Source organism: Drosophila mojavensis, unplaced genomic scaffold (assembly GCF_018153725.1).
Source record: "Drosophila mojavensis isolate 15081-1352.22 unplaced genomic scaffold, ASM1815372v1 contig_16, whole genome shotgun sequence".
Classification (NCBI taxonomy): domain Eukaryota; kingdom Metazoa; phylum Arthropoda; class Insecta; order Diptera; family Drosophilidae; genus Drosophila; species Drosophila mojavensis.
In genome coordinates, this window is record NW_025318693.1 from 4,413,985 (window position 1) to 4,434,521 (window position 20,537).

Below are 20,537 nucleotides of genomic sequence, written 5' to 3' on the forward strand. Positions count from 1 at the left end.
CTGAAATCAAGCGAGGTTAATAAGGACATGGATATGCTTTCGACTGTGGCTCATCAGGCTAGTTACGTGACGTCGTCCTTTTGCTTTTTGGTGACGTCGCAGCTGATCAGCATGCGGTCCAGGGGCAGATCATGCTTGCGCGCGCTCTCCTGCATGATGGCCGTGAGGAAGCTCTGGGGATTGAAGAGCCCGCCCAGCCAGATCACGCAGGGCAGCTTGAAGTCGTTCAGCCAGCCGGCCAGCTCCTTGATGCGATGCAGCAGGTCAGCGAACCAGCCCTGCAGGCCCAGCATGCTGGGGTAGGCCAGCTGTGCCCAGGCCGTCGGCACGTGATCATAGAAGATCGCATAGTCCAGCCGTTCCATCTCCTGCGTGATGGTCAGCTCCCCCTTCAGCCCCAGCATCAGCTCACGCAGCGAGCGCTTGATTTCGCGGATGAGCGCATTCATGCGCTCGCACTCCTGCAGGGCGACCACCACAAAGGGCGTCTTGCGCTCCACGCGGTTGAGCAGGGCCTGCAGATTGAACTCGTCCTGCAGCTTGTCGAGGAAGTCGTCGATCATGATCTTAACCAGCTCCTCGCGCGGCGCGCCACAATGCGAGCTGAGCTCTGACTCGCGCGGCTGCAGCTCAAAGATGGTGCGTAGCAGCTGCTCCGAGGCGCTGGTGAGGAATCCGATTTCGGCATTGGGATGCAGGCCATAGAGCAGCGGTGACTCATCGGGCAGCATTTCGGTGATGTAGTCGTGGTAGCCCTCGAATTCCAAATTTGGCGGCGATGGGAAGCCGGGGCAGAGCTCAAAGTCGCCATCGATGAGATCCTGCTGCAACAGCTCCTCCAAGAACGTCTGGCAGAGCCGTCTGTCCCAGTCGTCCGTTATGTGGCCGCCGTACATGATCTCGCCGAAAAGGTAGCGTAGATCCTCCCACGGAATGCGACTGCTGCCCTCCAGGTAGTTGTGCAGCACGCTGGCCGAGATGGTCAGGTCGCCGATGTTGAAGGGATACACCTTGTTCCAGCCCTGGGGCCCGAACTTGCGGCGCTCGCCGGCCACCGCATGGAAGTAGCAGAGGGCAAAGAGTATTGACTTGAACTCCGCCTCCTGGGTGCACGTTTCCAGCGTCTCCTGCGTGAAGTTGTCCCAGGCCTTGTGCAGGTTGGCGGCCATGCCCGCGGGCGGCTCATTCACCACCTTGAGGGAGGACTCCAGAATGCCCTGGGGTATGACATGGTATTGCGGATCCGGAGCTGGCTCGGCGCTAATGAACAAGCGAAAATTCGAATCCCCCTGAGATTCGGACTGCAGCACAATGCGCTCGATTAGCTTCTCCAGGGTGGGCAACCAGTTCACCACCAGATGAATGTTTTGGAGTATGACCCATTGTTGGCCGGAGGCCAGTGCCTGCTCCATGGCTGCCTCGGCCAGCAGCTCCTGCCCCTGGCCCAAGGAAATATTCACCAGAGTTCCGGCATCCGCATGGAAGCCCTGCTGCTGCCCATGGCGCTCCACATCGCGTATGGGATCCACGCCCGGCGACAGTATAAAGAAGGCGGGCGTGGCAGCGTTCAGCTCCTTGAAGATGGCCCCAAACGGCGGCGTCTGCACCTCGGCATAGGCTCGTCCCATCGTCTGCTCCACAAACTGGGCCATGGCATAGGTCATGCGATCGGGCCGCAGGGCTCTGATAATGCACAGCTTCTGCAATGGGGTGCGATGCTTCCACTCGCCCGGGAACTGTTCCCGCTCGGGCGTATCGCTGGCCACGAATTTCCGCCAGCGCTTGGTGTAGTTCTCCATGTCCTTGTCGATGCCATAGAAGTGCTCGACGAGCGCCAGCGACTTGATGCCGCCCCAGGCACTGCGCCCCACAAAGTCCAACGGCGAAAGCGCGTTGGGGTCGTGCGGATAGCGCAGCAGAAAGTCGGTCTCATCCTTGGCCACCTGCTCGGCGGCGATCATGATGCGCAGCGTCAGGTGCGAGCTGAACGTCAACTTGTCCGCCTCGAAGAGGCCGCGCAGCGTATAGCGGTACGTCTGCAGCGTGATCGAGTCGACCAAGTGGAGCACGCGCTTCTCATAGCTCTTGGATGCTGGCGCCACGGCTATGGCCTGCCGGAAGACGTTCATGAACGACTTCAAGGAGAACTTGTATATGGGATTGATGCGATTCAGATCCGTCAGCACAAAGTACAAAATGGCCGCCCGCTTGGCGGCAGCGCGGTAAATGTTTCGGGTCTCGTCGATCTGGAGCGTGGTTAGGTGAGCCTCTCGCACCTTGGACTCGATTTCGTCCACTGTACGCTTGGTGTTCTCCAAGTTGAGCACCAGCGCGTGGTCCTCGAGCACGTTCTCGCCGGCGGAGGCCAGCCTGGCCAGCAGCTCGTCCTCGAGCGCCTTCAGCGAGATTTTAAACATATTTTGCTGAATCGTCACCTCGGTCTTCATCTGCTCGAGATCTGGGCGCTCAATCTTTACCACTTCCGCCAGCAGCTGCTCCTCCAGTCCGTCCGGTGTCACCGTGAAGTTAATCAGCGTCGTTTGTGCCTGCATTTCCGGCTTGTAGTGCGGATTGGCGAGCTTCGTGTGCAATATGAGACGGAAATTCGGATTGAACTCCATTTCCCGTTCGCCAATGCGCAGATATCGACCCTTTTTGATTAGCGCGCGGCTCAGCAGCGGCTCGAGTACAGTGTCCATGGACTCCTCAATTTGCTCGATGAGCACTGTGTCGCCGCGCGAGATGGACTTCTCCAGTGCCTCCAGAAAGCCACGCTGCGTCATACGCAGCACCACCAGGGCGGCTCCAAAGCGGCTCTTGATCCACTTGATGCCCTGACTGCATGCAGGGGAATTGAATGAACCAAAGTGTTACTCACAGTGTTAATGCCCCTCACTTATTAAATATTGATAAGCCCGTAGTCAACTGTCGCCGGGCTCGCTCAATTACGGCGTAAGCCCGAGCTGACGATGATACTCACAGCTGGGGATCAATCATCAGTGGCCAGCGCGTTGAGTGCTGCAGTATTGTTGCATTCTCTGTGGACATGCCGTCCATGGGCAATCCCTCATTATTCCAGGTGGCAATTTGTGCGTCGTCCGACAGCAGCGCCAGTGGGTCGACGCCCTGCGTGTGCGGTATCTGGGGCTATTTCCATGCCATACATACAACAAGTGCAAACAGTTAAGTAACTGTGCCTCTGAGGTATCAGCTTCAAGTACTCACGTCCATCTTGCAAAAGCTCGGCAGCCACATCTTGTGCTGCAGCTCCTCGCGATAGCGACGTGTAAAGCAGCCCACGTACGACAGGAACGAGGAAATTAACAATATATCCCCAGGTAGAGTGCCAATCTTTGCCTGCAAGCTTTTCAATAGAATGGTTAAGAATAGATGAAAGCATGAGAACGGAAGCATAGACCGGAAGTCAATGGCAGGTCGAAAATGTAATACACTGAAAGAGAAACTGTGGAGGACTTCAAACTGCTTCATTTATGCCATGAAATATTTCTCATTTGACTGAAGCTTTATGATGCTGTCGACTCCTTTGGGCTGGAGTTTTTGAATTGATAGAAAAATATAGCTAATATTCTGATAGGAGTTTTTTTTAGGTAGGAGCAAAATTTAGGTAATATTTTAATAGCATTGAGTAGGATTGGTTAAAAATAGTTAGCTAATATTGTGATAGGTTTATAGGAAGGAGTTTTTGAGTTGATATAGTTGAGATATTGCAGTATAACAATTTCATTTCAATATCTAAATTTTATAATTAATTTAATTTTAATTTTAACCTAACTTAATTTTAATTCTAAATTTGATTTGGGAATTCAGTTGAACTCTGATAATCAAATATATATAAAATAAAATATACATATTTTTTTATTTTTTATTTTTTTTTTATTATTGTTATTATTATTATTTTTTTAATGGATGCAATGATGTCCATTTATATGCCTTTCTCGATTTCGTGACAAAATTGAAATGCCCCTCGACAAGTGTATAATAAAATAGAAAAGCATCGAAAACAGAAACGTGAGAGCTGGCTGGCTGGCTGTCTGACCTGGTAAACGGGAAGCATTAATCTGTCCCTTAGCGACTTTAAAGTGCGCTTCAAGTATAAATAACAAGTGCAGCTGAAGGAAGCTGAAGGCTGCCCGTCGAGCGTTGCTTGCATTTGAATAAACGGGAAATTGCAAAACTAATAATGATGCAAAGGGTCTCTTCTACGAGGGCAGAACAATGAGTATGCATAGCGATTAGCTAGAATGCTTGAATTGAAATTATCAATGGAATAAAAATGAATTTCGACACAATAAGAAAATTGTCAGCTTAATAATTCGAAATATTTTAATTAATATTAATAGTTCATTAAAGTGGGAAAATACATTCAAATTTATAACTCTATCAGGCCAAGTTTATTATTAGCCCCCGCAGGCACTCGCTGCGCCTTGGCTGCGACTTTAGCAACTTTAGCGTAAGATTAACAAGAGGAACGACAACAATGGTATCGGCAGCATCAGCAGCATTGGTAGCATCATCAGCATAATCTGCATGCTCCATGTTGTTGCTGTCGTGTAGCCTTAAAAATTATTATTTGAAATTGCTGCATGCCAAACATTATTGATATATTTAAGCCGGAGCATAAATGACGGGCTCTGCAGCAGGCGACATAAAGGCGGCATAAAGGAGTTGCAAGTTTTGCACTCAGCACAAGATGATGGCTTTAAGGCTTAAGTGATTTATGCTCTTGTTCCAAAAACAAACACACACACACACTCACACATATAAAGACAGATGTGTGCGTTTCAAATGGTGCTTGGTAATTGAATAACGCAGAGACTATGCAATTGCAAGGCATAAATGTCCAACATGACTAGCACCTGCCCCGAAATACACGCATACATATGTATATATGTACATACATATATTGTATTGTTAAATTAAAATAATTGTTTTGAAAGAAATATTCTGTTCAGAATTTGATAAAATACCTGTCAAGTGGCATAAGTGCATTCTCATTCAAAACGCAAAATATATTTCAAAAGCAGCTTCGCAGCGCCAGCAGCAATAGCAGCAGCAGCAGCAGCAGCAGCAGCAGCAGCAGCAGCAACAACAACAACAACAGCAACAGCAACACCAAAGCTAACGGCAATACAGAGCCAAGAGCATTTACACATATAGATTTCTCTCTCCCTTTCCCTCTCTCTCTCTCTCTTTCTGTAGTTGCATTTGTATGCACTTACAATGAAGAATATTTAATGCCATAGTCAAATAGAAATTTATATGCAAGTCATAACGGTACATAGACAGACACGCACACACACACACACGCACACACAGATGCCACAACCGCACAACATTTTGCAGTTTTTACATTGCTCTTCCTCCGCTGCTGTTGAGCGCAAATTATATTTTCATAAATATTTGAAAGTTCTCTCGGAGCAAGAAGGTTTTCAGTTTTGACATTCGAGCATGGGATCCCCTGCTACATATCTGGTGTTAGCTGTTGCTGCTGTTTCTTTGCCAGTCTATTGTACGCACACTCATAGCTCACAGCGAGCACTCACACACACACACACACACAGACAGACGAGCCGAGCAAACATTTTAATATTTTTCACACATATGTAGAGATGCATTCATGAATTCGCCCTCTGGCGATTCAGGTGCTGCCGTTGTCGAATTGTGCGGCCGATTGAATGCCCATGTGTATGTGTGTGTGTGTGAAATTTTGCAGTTATTCAGATGCAAAAAAAAATGTACTGATAGAGGGAGTGTGAGTGTGTGTGTGTGTGTGTAGTCACTGCCTGCTGTCTGTGGATACTCCTTTGGCTACCACGCGCACTCAATTGAATTTCATGGCAAATATTGATCTCGTAAACTAGTCTGTGCCCGTGGGCAGCCGAAGGTGTTGAGAGCACATTTTGTGCATTACTATTTACCATCAATGCGAACAAGCACATGTATGGAAAGCCAAACATAAATTTCCACACCAAATTAATATTCATGTTGCACGTACTCTAACAACTATTTTACTTGTATGAAAAATAGAATGTTTTATCAAACTTCAAATTAGTTGACATTTTTATGACATATTAATTGTTTGTATTATAGTCTTTGACAGGGTCTGAGTATTTCACCTGAGTATTTCCTCCAAGTATTTCTTTTAAGTATTTCCTCCAAGTATTTCTTCTATTTCTTTTAAGTATTTATTCTAAGTATTTCCGCAAAGGGTTTCCTCTTAGGATTTTAAAAAATATTTCCTCCAAGTATTTCCTCCAAGCATTTCTTCTAAATATTTCCTCTAATTATTTCTTCTAAGTATTTCCTCAAAAGTTTTTTTCTAAGTATTTTCTTGAAGTATTTCCTCCGCGTACTTCCTCCAAGCTTTTCCTCTAAGTCTTTAATGCTTAGCTGAACGGTCACTCAATTCACTGCACTTCACTTTATTGCACTATACGACTGACCCCCACCATTCCTGGGCTACTGAAGACAGCTGCTCTTTATATAGGGCACCCTTCACTCAAAGCCTAAGTCGCTCTCAAATGTTGAGCCCGACGTCAGGTACAGGTCGTTGCAGTCGAGCCTTATGTGACCAATGGGAGCACTCTCTGCTGCTGCAAGCCCTCTAGCTTCGATTTACTTAAATATAAATACGAAATGAATTCTGCTGCATACATATAGAGAACTTAAATGATCTTCTGACAGAGAGACACCCGAAGAGGCAGACTGTGAGATAGACAGAGAGGCATATACAGTGAAACTAGTGAGATTATCTCATTTTGCTGCTCAGTTATATACATATATGCTTAACATGGCTAAATATTGCAAATTTAACATAAATAACTAATGTCTATGTATATATAGCAGTTTCTTCTGTTCTATACTTTCCTGAAGGAAAATTATGGAAATCAAAACTTCAAAACTGTCTCTCGGAAATTTCTTCAAGCAGCCCAGCCCATTATGAATGGATGATTCGAATTTGTGTCTTCAGGATAGTTATTATAGCTGCTTATCAGCCTTTTTCTTGCTAAAGTTCTCTCAGGCCGGATCAGAATTCAGTTTGCCTCTAGGTCAGTAAGGATGTTTGTTGCAGGGCCAGCTCTGGTTTATTGCATGTGTGCAGTGCTTTAAATGCTTTTTGGGTTGTTTCTCATTACCGGGGGCAAGTGCTGAGTGCAAGTGCAAAGCTCAGAAGAGTCGACGCTGACGCAGTTTATTTACTGTCGGCAGAACAAACGGCGGGCAGTTCATTGGCTGCGACAGTGCGCAATTTGTTCAATTGGTAGCTGGGGGCGGCGAGTGATGGGGGGCGGTTGCGAGCAGGCAGATGGAAAGTGGAAAGTGGAGAATGGCGATTGGGGAATGGCACTTGCAGTGGGCCAAATGAGCGCAAGTAAATACAATTTACGGCCTTTTGTTGTTGCGGTGGGCCGCAAGTGTGCGAAATGCTGGCACAGTTCGTTCAACTGAGCCTCCACGGGGGGATGCGAGGGACGCGGGAAAGCAATTAAAGCGATTGCGGACACACACAAAATGTAAATTAAATTTAATAATTGATGGCGCATAAATGGGCGAGCACCGTCCACAGGCCACGCTCACCTCTGCACAGACTCGCGCCAGCGGACATTCTCGTTGGCCAGTCCATTGACCAGCCTGTGGGCCAGATCGATGGTAAAGGACGTCTTGTCCGCCTCCCGTTGGCACTTTTGCTTTTCGGCGACAGCGTGCTCGAACTCCGCCTGAATGTCGGCCAGCTTGTCTTCCAAGTTGTTGATTTTCGTCTTGAGGTACTGCAGTCGTTCGCGCGCCTCGAGCAGCTCCTGCTGTGCATCCTGCAGGGCCTGCTGCTTGGGGCCAACGATGAGAAAGACCTGATGATAGCGATGCAGATTGATGACCCACGCACAGAGCCCAGCAGCTGCCACAGACTTTTGCACAACTTTGTCTGGATTAAACTCGGGATCCTACGAAAGAAAAACGATTTCCAATGTCAGTGAGATGCGAATTTGCAGCTCCCATCTCTGCCCTTTTACCTTTAGGTATTCCTGCAGGGTCTCGATTATATTCGGATGTATATTGTCCTTGTTGTAGTTGAGCAGGTCGCTGAGAAACTGATCCACACGGACCATCATCAGCTTGGCTGCCTTCCAGCTGCGATCGCGCGGTATCTTGCCATTCGTGGCCAGCAGCACCATGACAGCAGCACAGACGTTGATCACGCCCTTGGGCGGCGATCCGAAGGACTTGAGCTCGGTCAGGTTGTTCTTGTTCAGAGTGTTGAGCGCCGCCTGTGCGGCCACTAGAGCTGGCTCAGCCTGTCGCAGATCCTGCTCACAGAGCTTGGTCTTGATGGAGACATCCTCCTCGATGATGCGAACGCGTTTCTCCTCCTCTGAGGCTATGAAGCGTTCACGTTTCACCTTCTCGCTCTCGGCGCTGACAATGACGATCAGCTTGTCGGCCGCAGCATTCTTGGCCGCCAGCTGAACTTCTTGTATGGCCAGTTGGTGCTGCAAGAAAACTTCTTTCTAAGTCAAACGAAAAACTCTGGGAAACTTTAAAAGTTTGGTGGCCAACGAAACGAAATTAATTAAAGCTCTGGCACGCTGGCCCAATATTGACACGGGGAAACTTTATCGCACAAATTGTAGAAGGCACTTGAATAAGCACATGTGCACTTCCTCCGCTCCACATAGGAATGCTTTTATTCCTTGCTCTGAAAACTGAAGCTGACGTCTGTTCGTCGTTACAATTGAATTTCATTTAATTCAATTTGTTTAAATAACATTATGGATGCGTTTTTTGTTCGTCTGAGTGAGCAGTTTTTGTTTGGCGCTCGAAAGTATGCTACAAAATAAATGCGATTGACGCGGCGCCATTGCAAGCCATCGACAGCCATTGGCAGCGTAACCGGAAACGGCTCCTGCAATGCAAAGGGTATCGTCATCGACACTTCACCGGCTCTCCACTCCGCCTAGACATCACTGTGGCCCACTTTGCCACGGGCTATGCACAGCAGATTTGCTGTAACAACAATTCAATTAAGCGTACTAATTGAATGACAGACTCGACACGAAGCGACGCGACGCGACGCGATGGTTCGAATATCGCAGAGACAATGGCAAAAAAAAAAAAATAAAAAAAAAACGAATCTCAACTGCCGCCATGTGTGCGTACGTCCATGTCCACTACATGGCCTGTGCGCCTTGATAAAAAATCTGAGCGGGTCAGATGGTATCGTCAATCCGGTAGTTCAATTAATACTCAGAAATGTTTTTAATAAAAACTTAATTTAATAACTCTACAATTTTTATGCCCGCAATTTTATTTATAAAATTGTTGCGCTTAAGCCAATTTATTTTAAATTGGTATATTTTTTGAGAAATGCAATAAAGAATTAAAAAAAAAAAAAAAAAAAAATAAATAAATAAATAAATAAATGAAGTGCCATTTTTTTGGTTTTATTATTATAAATATGTTTAAAATATTTAAATATTAAGTAAGAAATGCAATAAGTAATAAGAAAATAATGTAGCATTTTTTTTATTTACCCTACTCGAATAGCTGATTAAAGTTATCACCGACCGATTTTGATGAATTAAAATGCTACTCGTATAGGTCTTAAATTTGCAGGTCGTTAAATTGATTCAACTCTTCTTTTATTACATTATTATTTACGCTCACCTTCAGGGTGTCCACTTGACGGGCGCATTCGGCCAGCTTGGCCATGCCGCTCTGCAGCCGGCCGATGCGCTCGGCGAACTCGCCGTTTTTGTCGACCAACAGTTTGCGGTAGAGGAAAATGTATTCGAGAAAGGTTTTCGGTGTGGTGTAGTTGTAGCGTTTTTCATTCTGCAGATAAATTTTCGATATCTGATTCACAGTACCGTGGACGTAGGCCATAAAGCAGGCGATGGGCGGCACGAGTTCGGGCTGCAAATGAATGGGGGTCAGTTGACTTCTCGGGCTATCGAGCTACAGCTGTGTGTGTGTGAGTGCATGAGTGTGTGTGTATGTGTTGTGGCACCTTCTGTTGTCATTTTGACAGTTTAAAGTTGTAAATTGTAAACGGCGTCGGACAGCCGCGTGTAATAATAAAGTCAGCGTATCGCACACACCTCCAATATGTCACCGATTTCGGTGAGAAACTTTTGGGACACCGATTCCAGTGCACTGCGGGGCCACTCGTGAAACCAGTTGATGGCCGTACGGCTAATTATGGCCGGAAACTTTCTGGCACGTATGCGCAGCGTTTGCCCCACCGGGGAGAAGCAGAGCACGATTTTGAGCAGGCGTCGCACCTTCTCCACAAAATAACGCCAGCAATTCTCCTTGGTGTCCAAGGTGCCGCTCTGCTTCACCTCGTTGCGTATGCCATTGACGATCGTATCCAACTGATCGTCATTGAAGAGCTCGGGTATTTCGCCGGAGGCCAGCAGATCGTTGATCAGCATCAGTATCGACTCATCGGGCAGCTGAGCATCGGAGATGAGAAAAACCGACGCCACATTCTTGAGTCCCACCTTCATGTACAGCGCTGCAATCTCGTCCCGCATGTCGAGCAGCCCAAAGCCGCGTTTGATTTGCACTTGCGACACGCTCAGCGAGGAGATGAATGCGGCCAGGCGTGCCAGCGTCTGCTTGCCAGAGCCGCCAACACCAATCAGCAGAGCATTGCCACGTGGACTCTCCAGGATGCGATTGATGCTGGGAAGGAAAAGCATAGTTAAAGTATAAGATTATAAAAGTTGAGATATATAATATAAGTGATGTGATATCAATAAATCGAGCTAGCCTTCAGCTTACCGACATATGTGTATCATGGCATCCTCGAATAGCACCAAGTTCATGTAGCCCACAATTTCGTTGTAGCTGGCCTGCGCCTCCAGCAGCAGCTGGTAGAGCGAGTCCCAGCTCTTGAGCGGCATGTACTTCTGGTCCACCAGCGACTGGGCAAAGTGGCTGTAGATCAGTGGCTCCGCAAACACAAAGTCCTCGTCAAAGTCCTCGAAATCCTTCTTGAATATGTCCCGAATGGAGGACTTGAACGACTTGATGTCGTACTGATCGACCAGGCGATCGTGGTAGACGCGAAACGCCTCATGCACGTAGAGGCGCATCAGCTCGGCGGGCTTGCTGCAGACTGTGCCGCTGTAGCTGCTGGCCGCACCACCTGCGGAGATCGGGGCACCCACGCTGTGCATCACGCCCTGGTAGATGTTGGTCAGGTCGCGCAGATTGAAGATGTAGTGGAACTTAATGGCCGTGGGCAGGAAGGCGTACTCGACGCGGCGATGCAGCGCGATGCCCACCTGCACAAGGAGATTGCCTATGGAGCGGATCTCCTTGTTGAAGCCCAGCGCCGGCTGCTCCAGATGGCTGTTCAGGATGCTGCTGTAAATGTGGTGCAGCGTCTGCTCGCTGGGCTGAGCCACCGAGAACACACAAAAGTGGCGCTGCAGCCGCGGGTCGATGGTGAAGGAGCCGGCAGTCGGATTCATGCAAGCCGCGAACTGGCAATGCCGTATGTCCTTCAGCTGAAGCCTCTGGCGATCGTACCTAGGCATGGCACCGACAATAGTCTCAGCTGCTGTTAAATCAAAGGAATCGTGCTGAGCCACCACTCACCACTGCCTGTAGTCCATGAACTGGCGCATTATGGTGTGCGGCTGCACGGTGCCATAGGCGTCCACCTCGGGCATGTTCAGGTCGTTGACGAAGTAGATCAGTCGGCGCTTCGGCCCGCTCGGCGCAAAGCAGCGCCCCGACTTTTTCTCCAGCGGGCGGTCCAGCATCTTTTGGAACATCTCCGATGAGGTGTAGAAGTTAAAGTGTGTCGCCTGCACTGTGGTCAGCAATGGTGTCGACGAGGACAGCTTCCGACGCACGCCAACGCCAACGCCAACGCCAACAGGATTGGCTGCAACGGCCGGCGTCTGTTGCTGACTGCCGCTGACAGCTGTCACGGCAATCTCAAGCAGCTCCTGTGCGCTGGCATATTTGCTGAAGAGCTCACGGAAGATGGCACCCTTGCCGCAGCCGGAGCTGCCCACCAGCATGCAGGCCAGATTGCGGTCGATAAGCAGCTTGAGGAAGTAGCCCAGACGTGTGGTCTCTGCAGTTGAAATGAGCACGTTCTGTGTGTGATTATATGTGTGCGAGTGTATGTGTGTGTGCGTGTGTGTGTGTGTGAGTGTGTAACCAAAAGCTTTGTTCGCATGATTAGTTCATTTCCAACTAGGTCAAGCACGCACCTGCAACGGCTGCTCGGCATCGATTTGACACTCGAGCTGCTCCTGAGCGGCCAGCTCTGACCAGCGCTGGAACTTCAGTGTTTGCACATTAAGCTGATAGTCAAATATGGTGCCCTGACTGGGCAGCTTGACATCCTTGAACTCGCCCGTCCACCACTTGTGAAACTCGCGCTGCCAGTCCACAATCGTGTCCTGATGCAGTGCCGAGCCGAAGCTCCAAAGCGTAACATACACAAAGATGGTTTCTAACGCCAGCTCGACGGACTCATGCGATAGCTCGCCCTGGTGTTGGCTGTGTGCATTGACACCCAAATGCTTGTCGCCCCCGTGTGCAGCGTCATCCTCAACTGGGTCGCTGTCCAGCAAGCACTCGAGCAGGTGACACGTCATTTGAATCATGGCCATGTTCGTGATGGGCGTAATGCGACGAAAGTCCCGCTGCCTCTGCATCAGGCTGGGAAAGTATTTTTCGAAGAGCGTCGTCAGTATGCCCCGCTCGATCATATTCGCACGCGTTTCCAGCCAGGACGAGACAAAGCTAAAATTTAATACATACCATGTAAGAAGACGCCAGTTGGTAAGTCTGACTAGGAGATACTCTGAACTCTGAATGAACTGAGATTACCAATATTCACGGCTTAGAAAAAGTGTCGCGCTCTTGTCACAACTTCACAATCGAGTAGCCTCTACCAACACCGTTAATACACTGCTATTGTAATTACAAGACCGAAACTGCATCATTACGAGAATATCATCTTGCGAATCTTAGCCAAAGTAGCTAGAGTACTTGCAGCTGTAGTAGCTCTTACAATATGATGTTTAGAATATATAGGAAGAGGTATGGCTCTGTTGCCATATTTATTGCTAATTCATCAAACTTTAATAACTCAATATCTTTAGTATTTCAGCTGCGATTTTAATTAAATTTTTATAATTTTATAATCTATTAAATATCTCTAAACTTTAGAAAAATAAAAAACTCTTTCACTTATAGGTTATAGATTTAATAGACTTTCAATTTGAAGTGATTAGTAAAATTCGGAATAGAACACAATTCAAAACTATATAAATACATAATAATAATAAATCATAATAATAAAAATATATTCTAAATTTTTTGAGTCTAGTTTTTAACTTGCATAATATAGAAATTCATAACAAAAATAAAATATTTGTCTTTTCTTTTTTTTTTTTTTTTTTTTTTTTTTTAACGCAAATCCCAATGGGCAGAAGTAACAGATAAGAAGCTTGCAAAGGAGTTACTGGAGTGCCTCGTATGGCTTAATAAAACATAACAGATGAAGGATAACAGCTGTTAATTGTTAAAATTAAAGCTACAGATTTTCATATAAATATATAAGTATTTGGCAAGTCTTTAGCTCGTATAGACTTTAAGGTCGACGCATTCTGACATGCGAATTGACGGACGGACAGTGCTTGACGGCCTTTCGTACTGAGTCAGAAAGCATCATGGTATCTGCCACGCCTCCTTTCGCCTGCTACATACATTTAAAAAAATTCGTACTTTGCTATATTCAAAGGGTTCAGGGAATAAAAATCCAAGTAAAATCAATTAGAACTTACGGTGACCAGCCCAAGTCTTGCGGATTGATATACAAGATGCCTGCCCTGGAGACTGTGGCCGGTGTGGCCGCCTTGAGGTGGCCCACCTCGAACAGCAGTCGCATCTCGCGTCTCAGCGAAATGCGCTCGTTGCTGGCCAGCGTCAGGATCTTGTTGTCGTCCATCAGCGTGTTGAGGCTTTCGATCCACATTGGATCAATGTCGCCGTCGAGCACTATCCACTTGGGGTTACCCGGTGGCATATTGGCCTGCTCGCGCATTATTGAGGAGAAGAGGCCGTCCTTCCACTCGCGCGTGGTAGGATTCACGATGCCGAACAGCTCGTCGTTGGACAGCGCCTTGGGATTGAGGACATGGCAGACTGGCTTCAGTTTCTGTATGCGATACGTTTCGCGCAGAGTTTGCCAAATTTTGGTTTTGCCGGTGCCAGCATCGCCCACAATGAACACCGAGTGGCGCACATCGAGCAGCTCCTGCAGCTGCACCACCTTCATGAGGAAGCCCTCCTCGGGCTGCAGCTTGATTTCATTGACCGCACGGCGAATGGTCTTCTCGAACTCGAACACGCGCTTGCGCGGCACATCGAGGGCTGGGAAGAGGTCGCCTATCAGGCCCATAAATATGGACACATCCTCGGTAACTATCTTGGGTATGTTGAAGTCACGCAGGGCGCGCATTAGCACCTGATCCTCTGGCCGGCTGTGGTCATCGCGCTTTAATGTGCCGGCCACAACCAGCACCGATTTGATGGCGCGCAGTCCCCAGTCGTAGTGATCCTGCTTGGACAGCAGCTCCTTGCACAGCGTGTACAGTGTGATAAATTTGCGTGCCAGCAGACGTGCATCCTGGAAGCCCTCGGCCATTAACATAATCTCACAAATCAAAGCAAAGTCCGGCACAATCATGGCGCATGGGCGAAACAATGTTTTCAGGTTTTCCGGCAGCTCGGTACGGCCAGCGTAGCCGGGATTCATGGTGATAAAAATGCCAACCGACGGCTCCAGCGAGATGCGCTCGCCCATAAAGATAAATTGGGTTTTATGCATCTGTAAACAGTAGCATGAGGAACAGCAGCAGCAACAGCAACAGCAACAGCAGAGAGAGGCAACATCCAGCGTCGTCCGTTTCCAGGAGCCAAGCGAAATGTAATCAATGTGCAGCATTGCAAAGAAGTGGAAGGTAAAATCAATTTGCGAAAGCTTCACGTATCCCAGACATTGCGGTCGCACCCTTATCGCCTCCTGTATAGTCTTCACTTGAACGGCCACCACGGAGAGCACCTCCACGCAGATGCGATTGAACTCGTCAAAGCAGCCCCATGCGCCGGTCTGGGCCAGACCTTTGTAAATGTTGCCGCAAGATTTGTAGTCCATTTGCTCCGAACAGTTGAAGACATAAACCATTACGCCCAGTGCACGGCCCAGGTCTTTCGTTGTTTCCGTTTTGCCCGTGCCCGCCGGTCCAGCTGGCGCTCCTCCCATCACCAGATGCAGCGACTATATGTGTGTGTGCGTGTGTGTATGTGTGTGTGTGTGGGTATGCAAAGGTATGCAAATTGCAAACGGAATTTATTCTCCACTAACGAGTTGTTTAATTTAAATACTGGCCAAATTGGCATAAAATCAACACCAAATGGCAACAAATTAAAGCAGCAACTTCTCTCCGCACCAGGCACATGCACTAATTGGACTTTTACTTGCTTTCAAGTAACATAATAAGAGCTTAACTATGTGCATACAATACTTACATGTATGCAATACATAAGGAATTTTCGTTAAAGAAATTGTAATAAGGAAATATGTATTTGAGATATATATTCTAACCAGGGACCGCAAATAAGTGTTACGCATTTAAAAAAATTGAGGCTCAAAAGTATTCCCAAAAAGAGAGAGGAAAACACACATAAGGATATTTTTTTATGGCGAGTTCAAAAAAAAGATAAACTTTTATTGGTTATTTTTTATAAAAAAATTAAATTAATTATTAAAAATAATTTTTTTTTAATTTATCAAAAAATAATAATTATTTTTTAATTTTTTCCTATAAAAGTTATAATCGTTACGGTCCCTGATTCTAACATAAATACATATATATGTATATATTTATATGTTATATATATATTAGTTACATGTTTATATATTTTTATTTGTATATTTTTTTTTAGATATATGTTTATACTTTATATAATAAATTATTATATAATTGTTTTATATTTATATATATTTTTTATATACAAATGTTTATTTATATACTTATAGTATATGGTATATAATAATATTATATATTTTATATTATAAATTTTTTTTTATATTTATTTATATACTTATATGCATTTATAGTTTTTAAGCCGTATTAATTAATGTCAAAATAAAATTCTTGAGCTTCTAGAATAGCAGTCATAAATCAAGTTTAATGGACGTCGTCTTAGTCGGACACGAATTAATTCTATTTCTTTTATTTCTATTTTAGTAACTTCCAGATTTAGTTTATGCATTTATTTATTTAGTTCATTCATTTAGTGTTTTTACATATATACATTCGCATATAAATATATATGTATATATAGTTGCTCATGCGATATCTAATTAGTTTCCGGGATTTGCTAAGCAACGCTTTTACCATCACAGACAAATGACTCGCAGTCAGCTAGTTTGAAGCCTTGAAGTTCTGCTACTATAAGCTCATTACTTCTGCCTTTATGATTTGTAGCTTAAATTGAAATAAATACGAATTATTATTTCCATGTAGCTTAATTATATGACATTTTTCTCTAAAAGCGTTTATGAATTCGCTTGAATTATTTTGTTAAAGCTCTCACTATGTGAGCCAGAGTTTAAGCTGAATCAAATAATTTTTTTAGTACCAGATATTGTTGTTAAAACTTTTTAATTTTTCTAACTTCTAATTCAGTTATATTTGTCATGTAAAATGCCCTAATTTTAGCAGTACCAGCTATTATTATTAAAGTTTGTCTATCATCTATTTCTCAATTATTTAAATTTATTATTAAATTTATACATACATGAAACATATCCCCTGCTATTCCTCTCTTACCAAATTGTTTCATATTTGTTTATTAAAACACTTCTTTAATTAGTCAAAGCAACAAATTTCATTGGAATTTTCGTAATTAAGTGCAGTGGGGTATGGTGCTCACTGTACTAAAATTATACAGCAGAAATAGGTAATGTACATGCAGATAATAAGTGGTAATATGTATGTGCTTAACGCAAGCAATATATTGTATAATATTTGTATATATGTACATATACATATGTACAACTTAACTAACATGTAAATCAAATTCCTAGATAAATTAATTGAGATGTAGGGAAACTAAAAGGCAAAGTTCTTCTGGGAATATTGCGAATCGCATGATTTCTCATTCATCAATGGAGAATGGGATAAACACAAATGATAGAAAATTTGAATTAAATTATTCCTGGATGCAATTCATTATTTTGAGACTTAGAGTAGCTTTAAGACTTGCTCTATACAATTTCAAAGGGCTAACCATTTGCAGATTTCCAGAATCATTGACAATAAATGGATATTAATTTTACATATGAATGAGTCTCAGTTTTCAAGAGAAAGAGACTTTCAAAATGGAACAGCACATAATTTGAAAGCAATATGGAATGTGCATATTGAAATCAAAATCATTAATAGAAATGGAAATTTTGCTGAGCTTTCGATGTTCATCGTGTGGCTTAAGGTTAACTCAGACTAATTTAAGACCTTATATAAAAAGGAACCTTTTTTCAATTGAGTTGGCAAAACTCATGTTAGCCGAAAGAAGACTCTGTCCAAGTTAGAATGGCTGTCCTACTGGAGGATACTAAATGTTTGTATGTGTGTGGTTAGTTTAGATTAATTGGGAAGCTGTTAACCTGCTAGAGTCTGCATTAACGACTGACCACAAGCTCATTACACTTTCAGAGTCTCTTAAAGCTTTAGCTCTGTTGGAGTCTATAGTGAGAGACTCCCTATCTCAGAGTCTATATAAGAGACTCAATACATGCTAAGAGAAAGCCTTCCATAGTCATTGACTTAGTCGTGCGTGATATGAGAATCAATTCCTTCATAAAACCTTCTTATGGGCAATTATATATGAGATTTACTATTGTCAATTTGTTTTTGCGTATATAATAAATATATAAATTATAATAATTCCCAATTTTCAATGCAATACTAATTTATCATTATAACACCTTCAATTGCACACACATGAACAATCATGTTTGGCAATTTTTTCGGTCGAGCGAACTCCAAATTTGAAAGCCATGTTATTTTAACACCTTCAATATTGCAAACAAAAACAATCAAACTTTTGTAATGAATCTCAATAAGGCGATAATTTGTTTGTTTTTTGTGGAGTCTCACCTGTGTCAGCGTGATGTAGCATCGATCCGTTAGAGGCGTTATCACCAGCCGCGAGGTGTTGCCCAAGTACTCATAGGCATAGCGGAATTCGGCATCGCAGATGTTGGCAAAGCAATCCTCGTCGGCGCCGCTGGTGCTGACTGTGGTCGCCGAGGTGGCGCAGCCGCTGGAGCTGCCCGACTGATCGTCGTCCCAGCGATGTCGGAGCTGGCTCTGCCACTGGAAGGCCAACGAGTTGTCTACTCGCGTGGCAATGATCTTGGCAATGACGTCACGCGAGTGCACGTCGATGGTGCAGATGGTCATAATCTTCTGTCGGTCGCCGGCAGAGAGTTCGCCCAATAGCAAATTGATTAGGGCATTCAGCTGGGCTATCTGCCGCTTGTGCAGCTCCTTCATGGCACCCTCGTAGCCCTCCTCCATGCTGGCGAACGAGCGATTCACGTCCGCCGTCCAATTGATCTGGCTGCAGCAGAGCGCCACCTGCGCCGGCCAATCGTAGAGCCACAAGTCGCGCGACTTCTCCCAGAACGCGCCCAGAGCGCGTCGGAAGAGCTCATGGAGCGTGCTGCGCATCTGTTGGATGACAGCGTTCAGCCAGAGCTCCACCCGGCCGCAGCAGTCAATGTACGCCGATTGCTCCCGCAGCTGGTTGCTCACGAAGGCGACATACTCGTCGTTCTCTTTGGAGTGCATGCCCACGGCGTGCGTGGTGTTCGTCTCGTATTGCAGGCGCAGTATGGAGTCGAAGAGCTTGATGAGATGACGATCGATGACCTGCGGGTTGTTGCCGTTGGAGAGTATGTCCAGCAGATCGGCGGATGATATGAAGTAGAAGCGTGGAAAGGCCAAGCGCTTCGTCTCCAAATAGTCGTTCAGCGCCTTCTCGCAAACCGACAGACGCTTCTGCAGCTCCAGCAACTGCTGCAGCACATCCTCGTGCCCCAGCACCACGTCCATCACCACCCGCACGGCTGTAACGCGTGCCAGCAGATTGGTGAAGTCCTCGTCGATGCGCTCAAAGTTGGCCGCGTCCACGGGCAGCTGGGAGCGAATGTCCGCTGAGCCAATGAAGATGCACTCCAGATAGATCCACTTCCGCTGCACCTCAAACCAGTTGACAATGAGGTTGTCAATGCCGCTCAGCACACGCTGCCAGTAGCTCAGCTTGTCCAGCAGGTACTCGATGTGCTTTGAGGTGGAAATATTCTGCAGCTGCATTTGATTATCGTCGAGCGTTTCGATCAGCTCCTCGGAGACCTTAAGCAGTTGCACCGTTGGTCGCGAGCGATGCACTTCCAATTCGAACTCCAGATGCGCCCATGTGGCCTTAATGTCGTCCAGCACCTTGGTGACCGTCATCTCTTTGATGGCACGATCCACAGTGTTCTTAATGTCCTCCTCGTGCTGATGCAGCTGCAGGCTCAGCAGCTGTGCCAGAGTTGTTGACGCATTGCACTTGTATGAAAGCTGTTGGGATTGCATTGACAATTATAATGTTCAAATGGCTCTCTCTCTCTTTTTCTCTCTGTCTGTCTCTGTCTCTGGTCTTGAGCTGCCATGAATACAATTAGGTTGCATGTCAATTAATATACGAACCATTGCTCGTTATTAATTTTAAGCAATTTCGCTCCTAGCTGCAAATGTGCATGATATTGACTTTCAAAATAATTCAAGCTGCCTGTTTCGTCAAGCAGCTGCTGCTAATAATTACTCCTGCTCCTGTTAATAAGCCAGAGTGCTCGAGTAGCAGATGCCCTCACATATATAGATATATATACTGTTTCAGTTAATTTGACATAGTAACTGCATTGTTATGAGGGGTTTGGCCCCAAAGGTCTGGCCGTGTGGATATATGATATTTTATGTACTACTCATACGCATATCAAGCTCGGTTTTAGAGCAAACCCATTTTCAATCTGATTGTCAAATTATTAAATTAATGCACTCGACTTGCCTGCCAATCAGCTTACCAAAGCCATAAGGCGCTCAGGAGCAACATAATCACCCCTGGCAACATAGAAGTCTATGAGCGCAAATAAGCTCGGATTTGCAGCGTAAATGCAACAAGTTCAATTCATGAGCTTATTAATATGGCATAATGAACAATGAAACTCTATGGCATGCAGAGGAGCAATTTTCAAAAACTGTTTAATTGCATATTCCGAGAATTTATAGATTTTCACATACCAATTCATCCATATCGTGCAGTCCATTCAGCTGTAATAGACATCGAGTTGAGTTGGTTAAATGTGAGCACATTTTATAGCTAAAAATCATAATTTAAATTATCAAATATGTCCCTCTGGTTTTCTG

At 45.4% G+C, this 20,537-nt stretch overlaps 1 protein-coding gene across 1 annotated transcript in view; it reads right to left on the reverse strand.

Moving 5' to 3' along the window:
• The window catches only part of LOC6573447 (dynein beta chain, ciliary), a 33,451-nt gene that overhangs the window by 711 nt on the left and 12,203 nt on the right, over positions 1-20,537 (reverse strand). Inside the window, 13 exon segments of the mRNA XM_044007310.1 lie at positions 67-2,838; positions 2,981-3,147; positions 3,226-3,364; positions 7,600-7,964; positions 8,034-8,510; positions 9,685-9,933; positions 10,119-10,707; positions 10,807-11,559; positions 11,629-12,137; positions 12,255-12,792; positions 13,839-14,884; positions 15,068-15,334; positions 18,222-19,691. Coding sequence (XP_043863245.1) covers positions 67-2,838; positions 2,981-3,147; positions 3,226-3,364; positions 7,600-7,964; positions 8,034-8,510; positions 9,685-9,933; positions 10,119-10,707; positions 10,807-11,559; positions 11,629-12,137; positions 12,255-12,792; positions 13,839-14,884; positions 15,068-15,334; positions 18,222-19,691 — 9,341 coding nt within the window.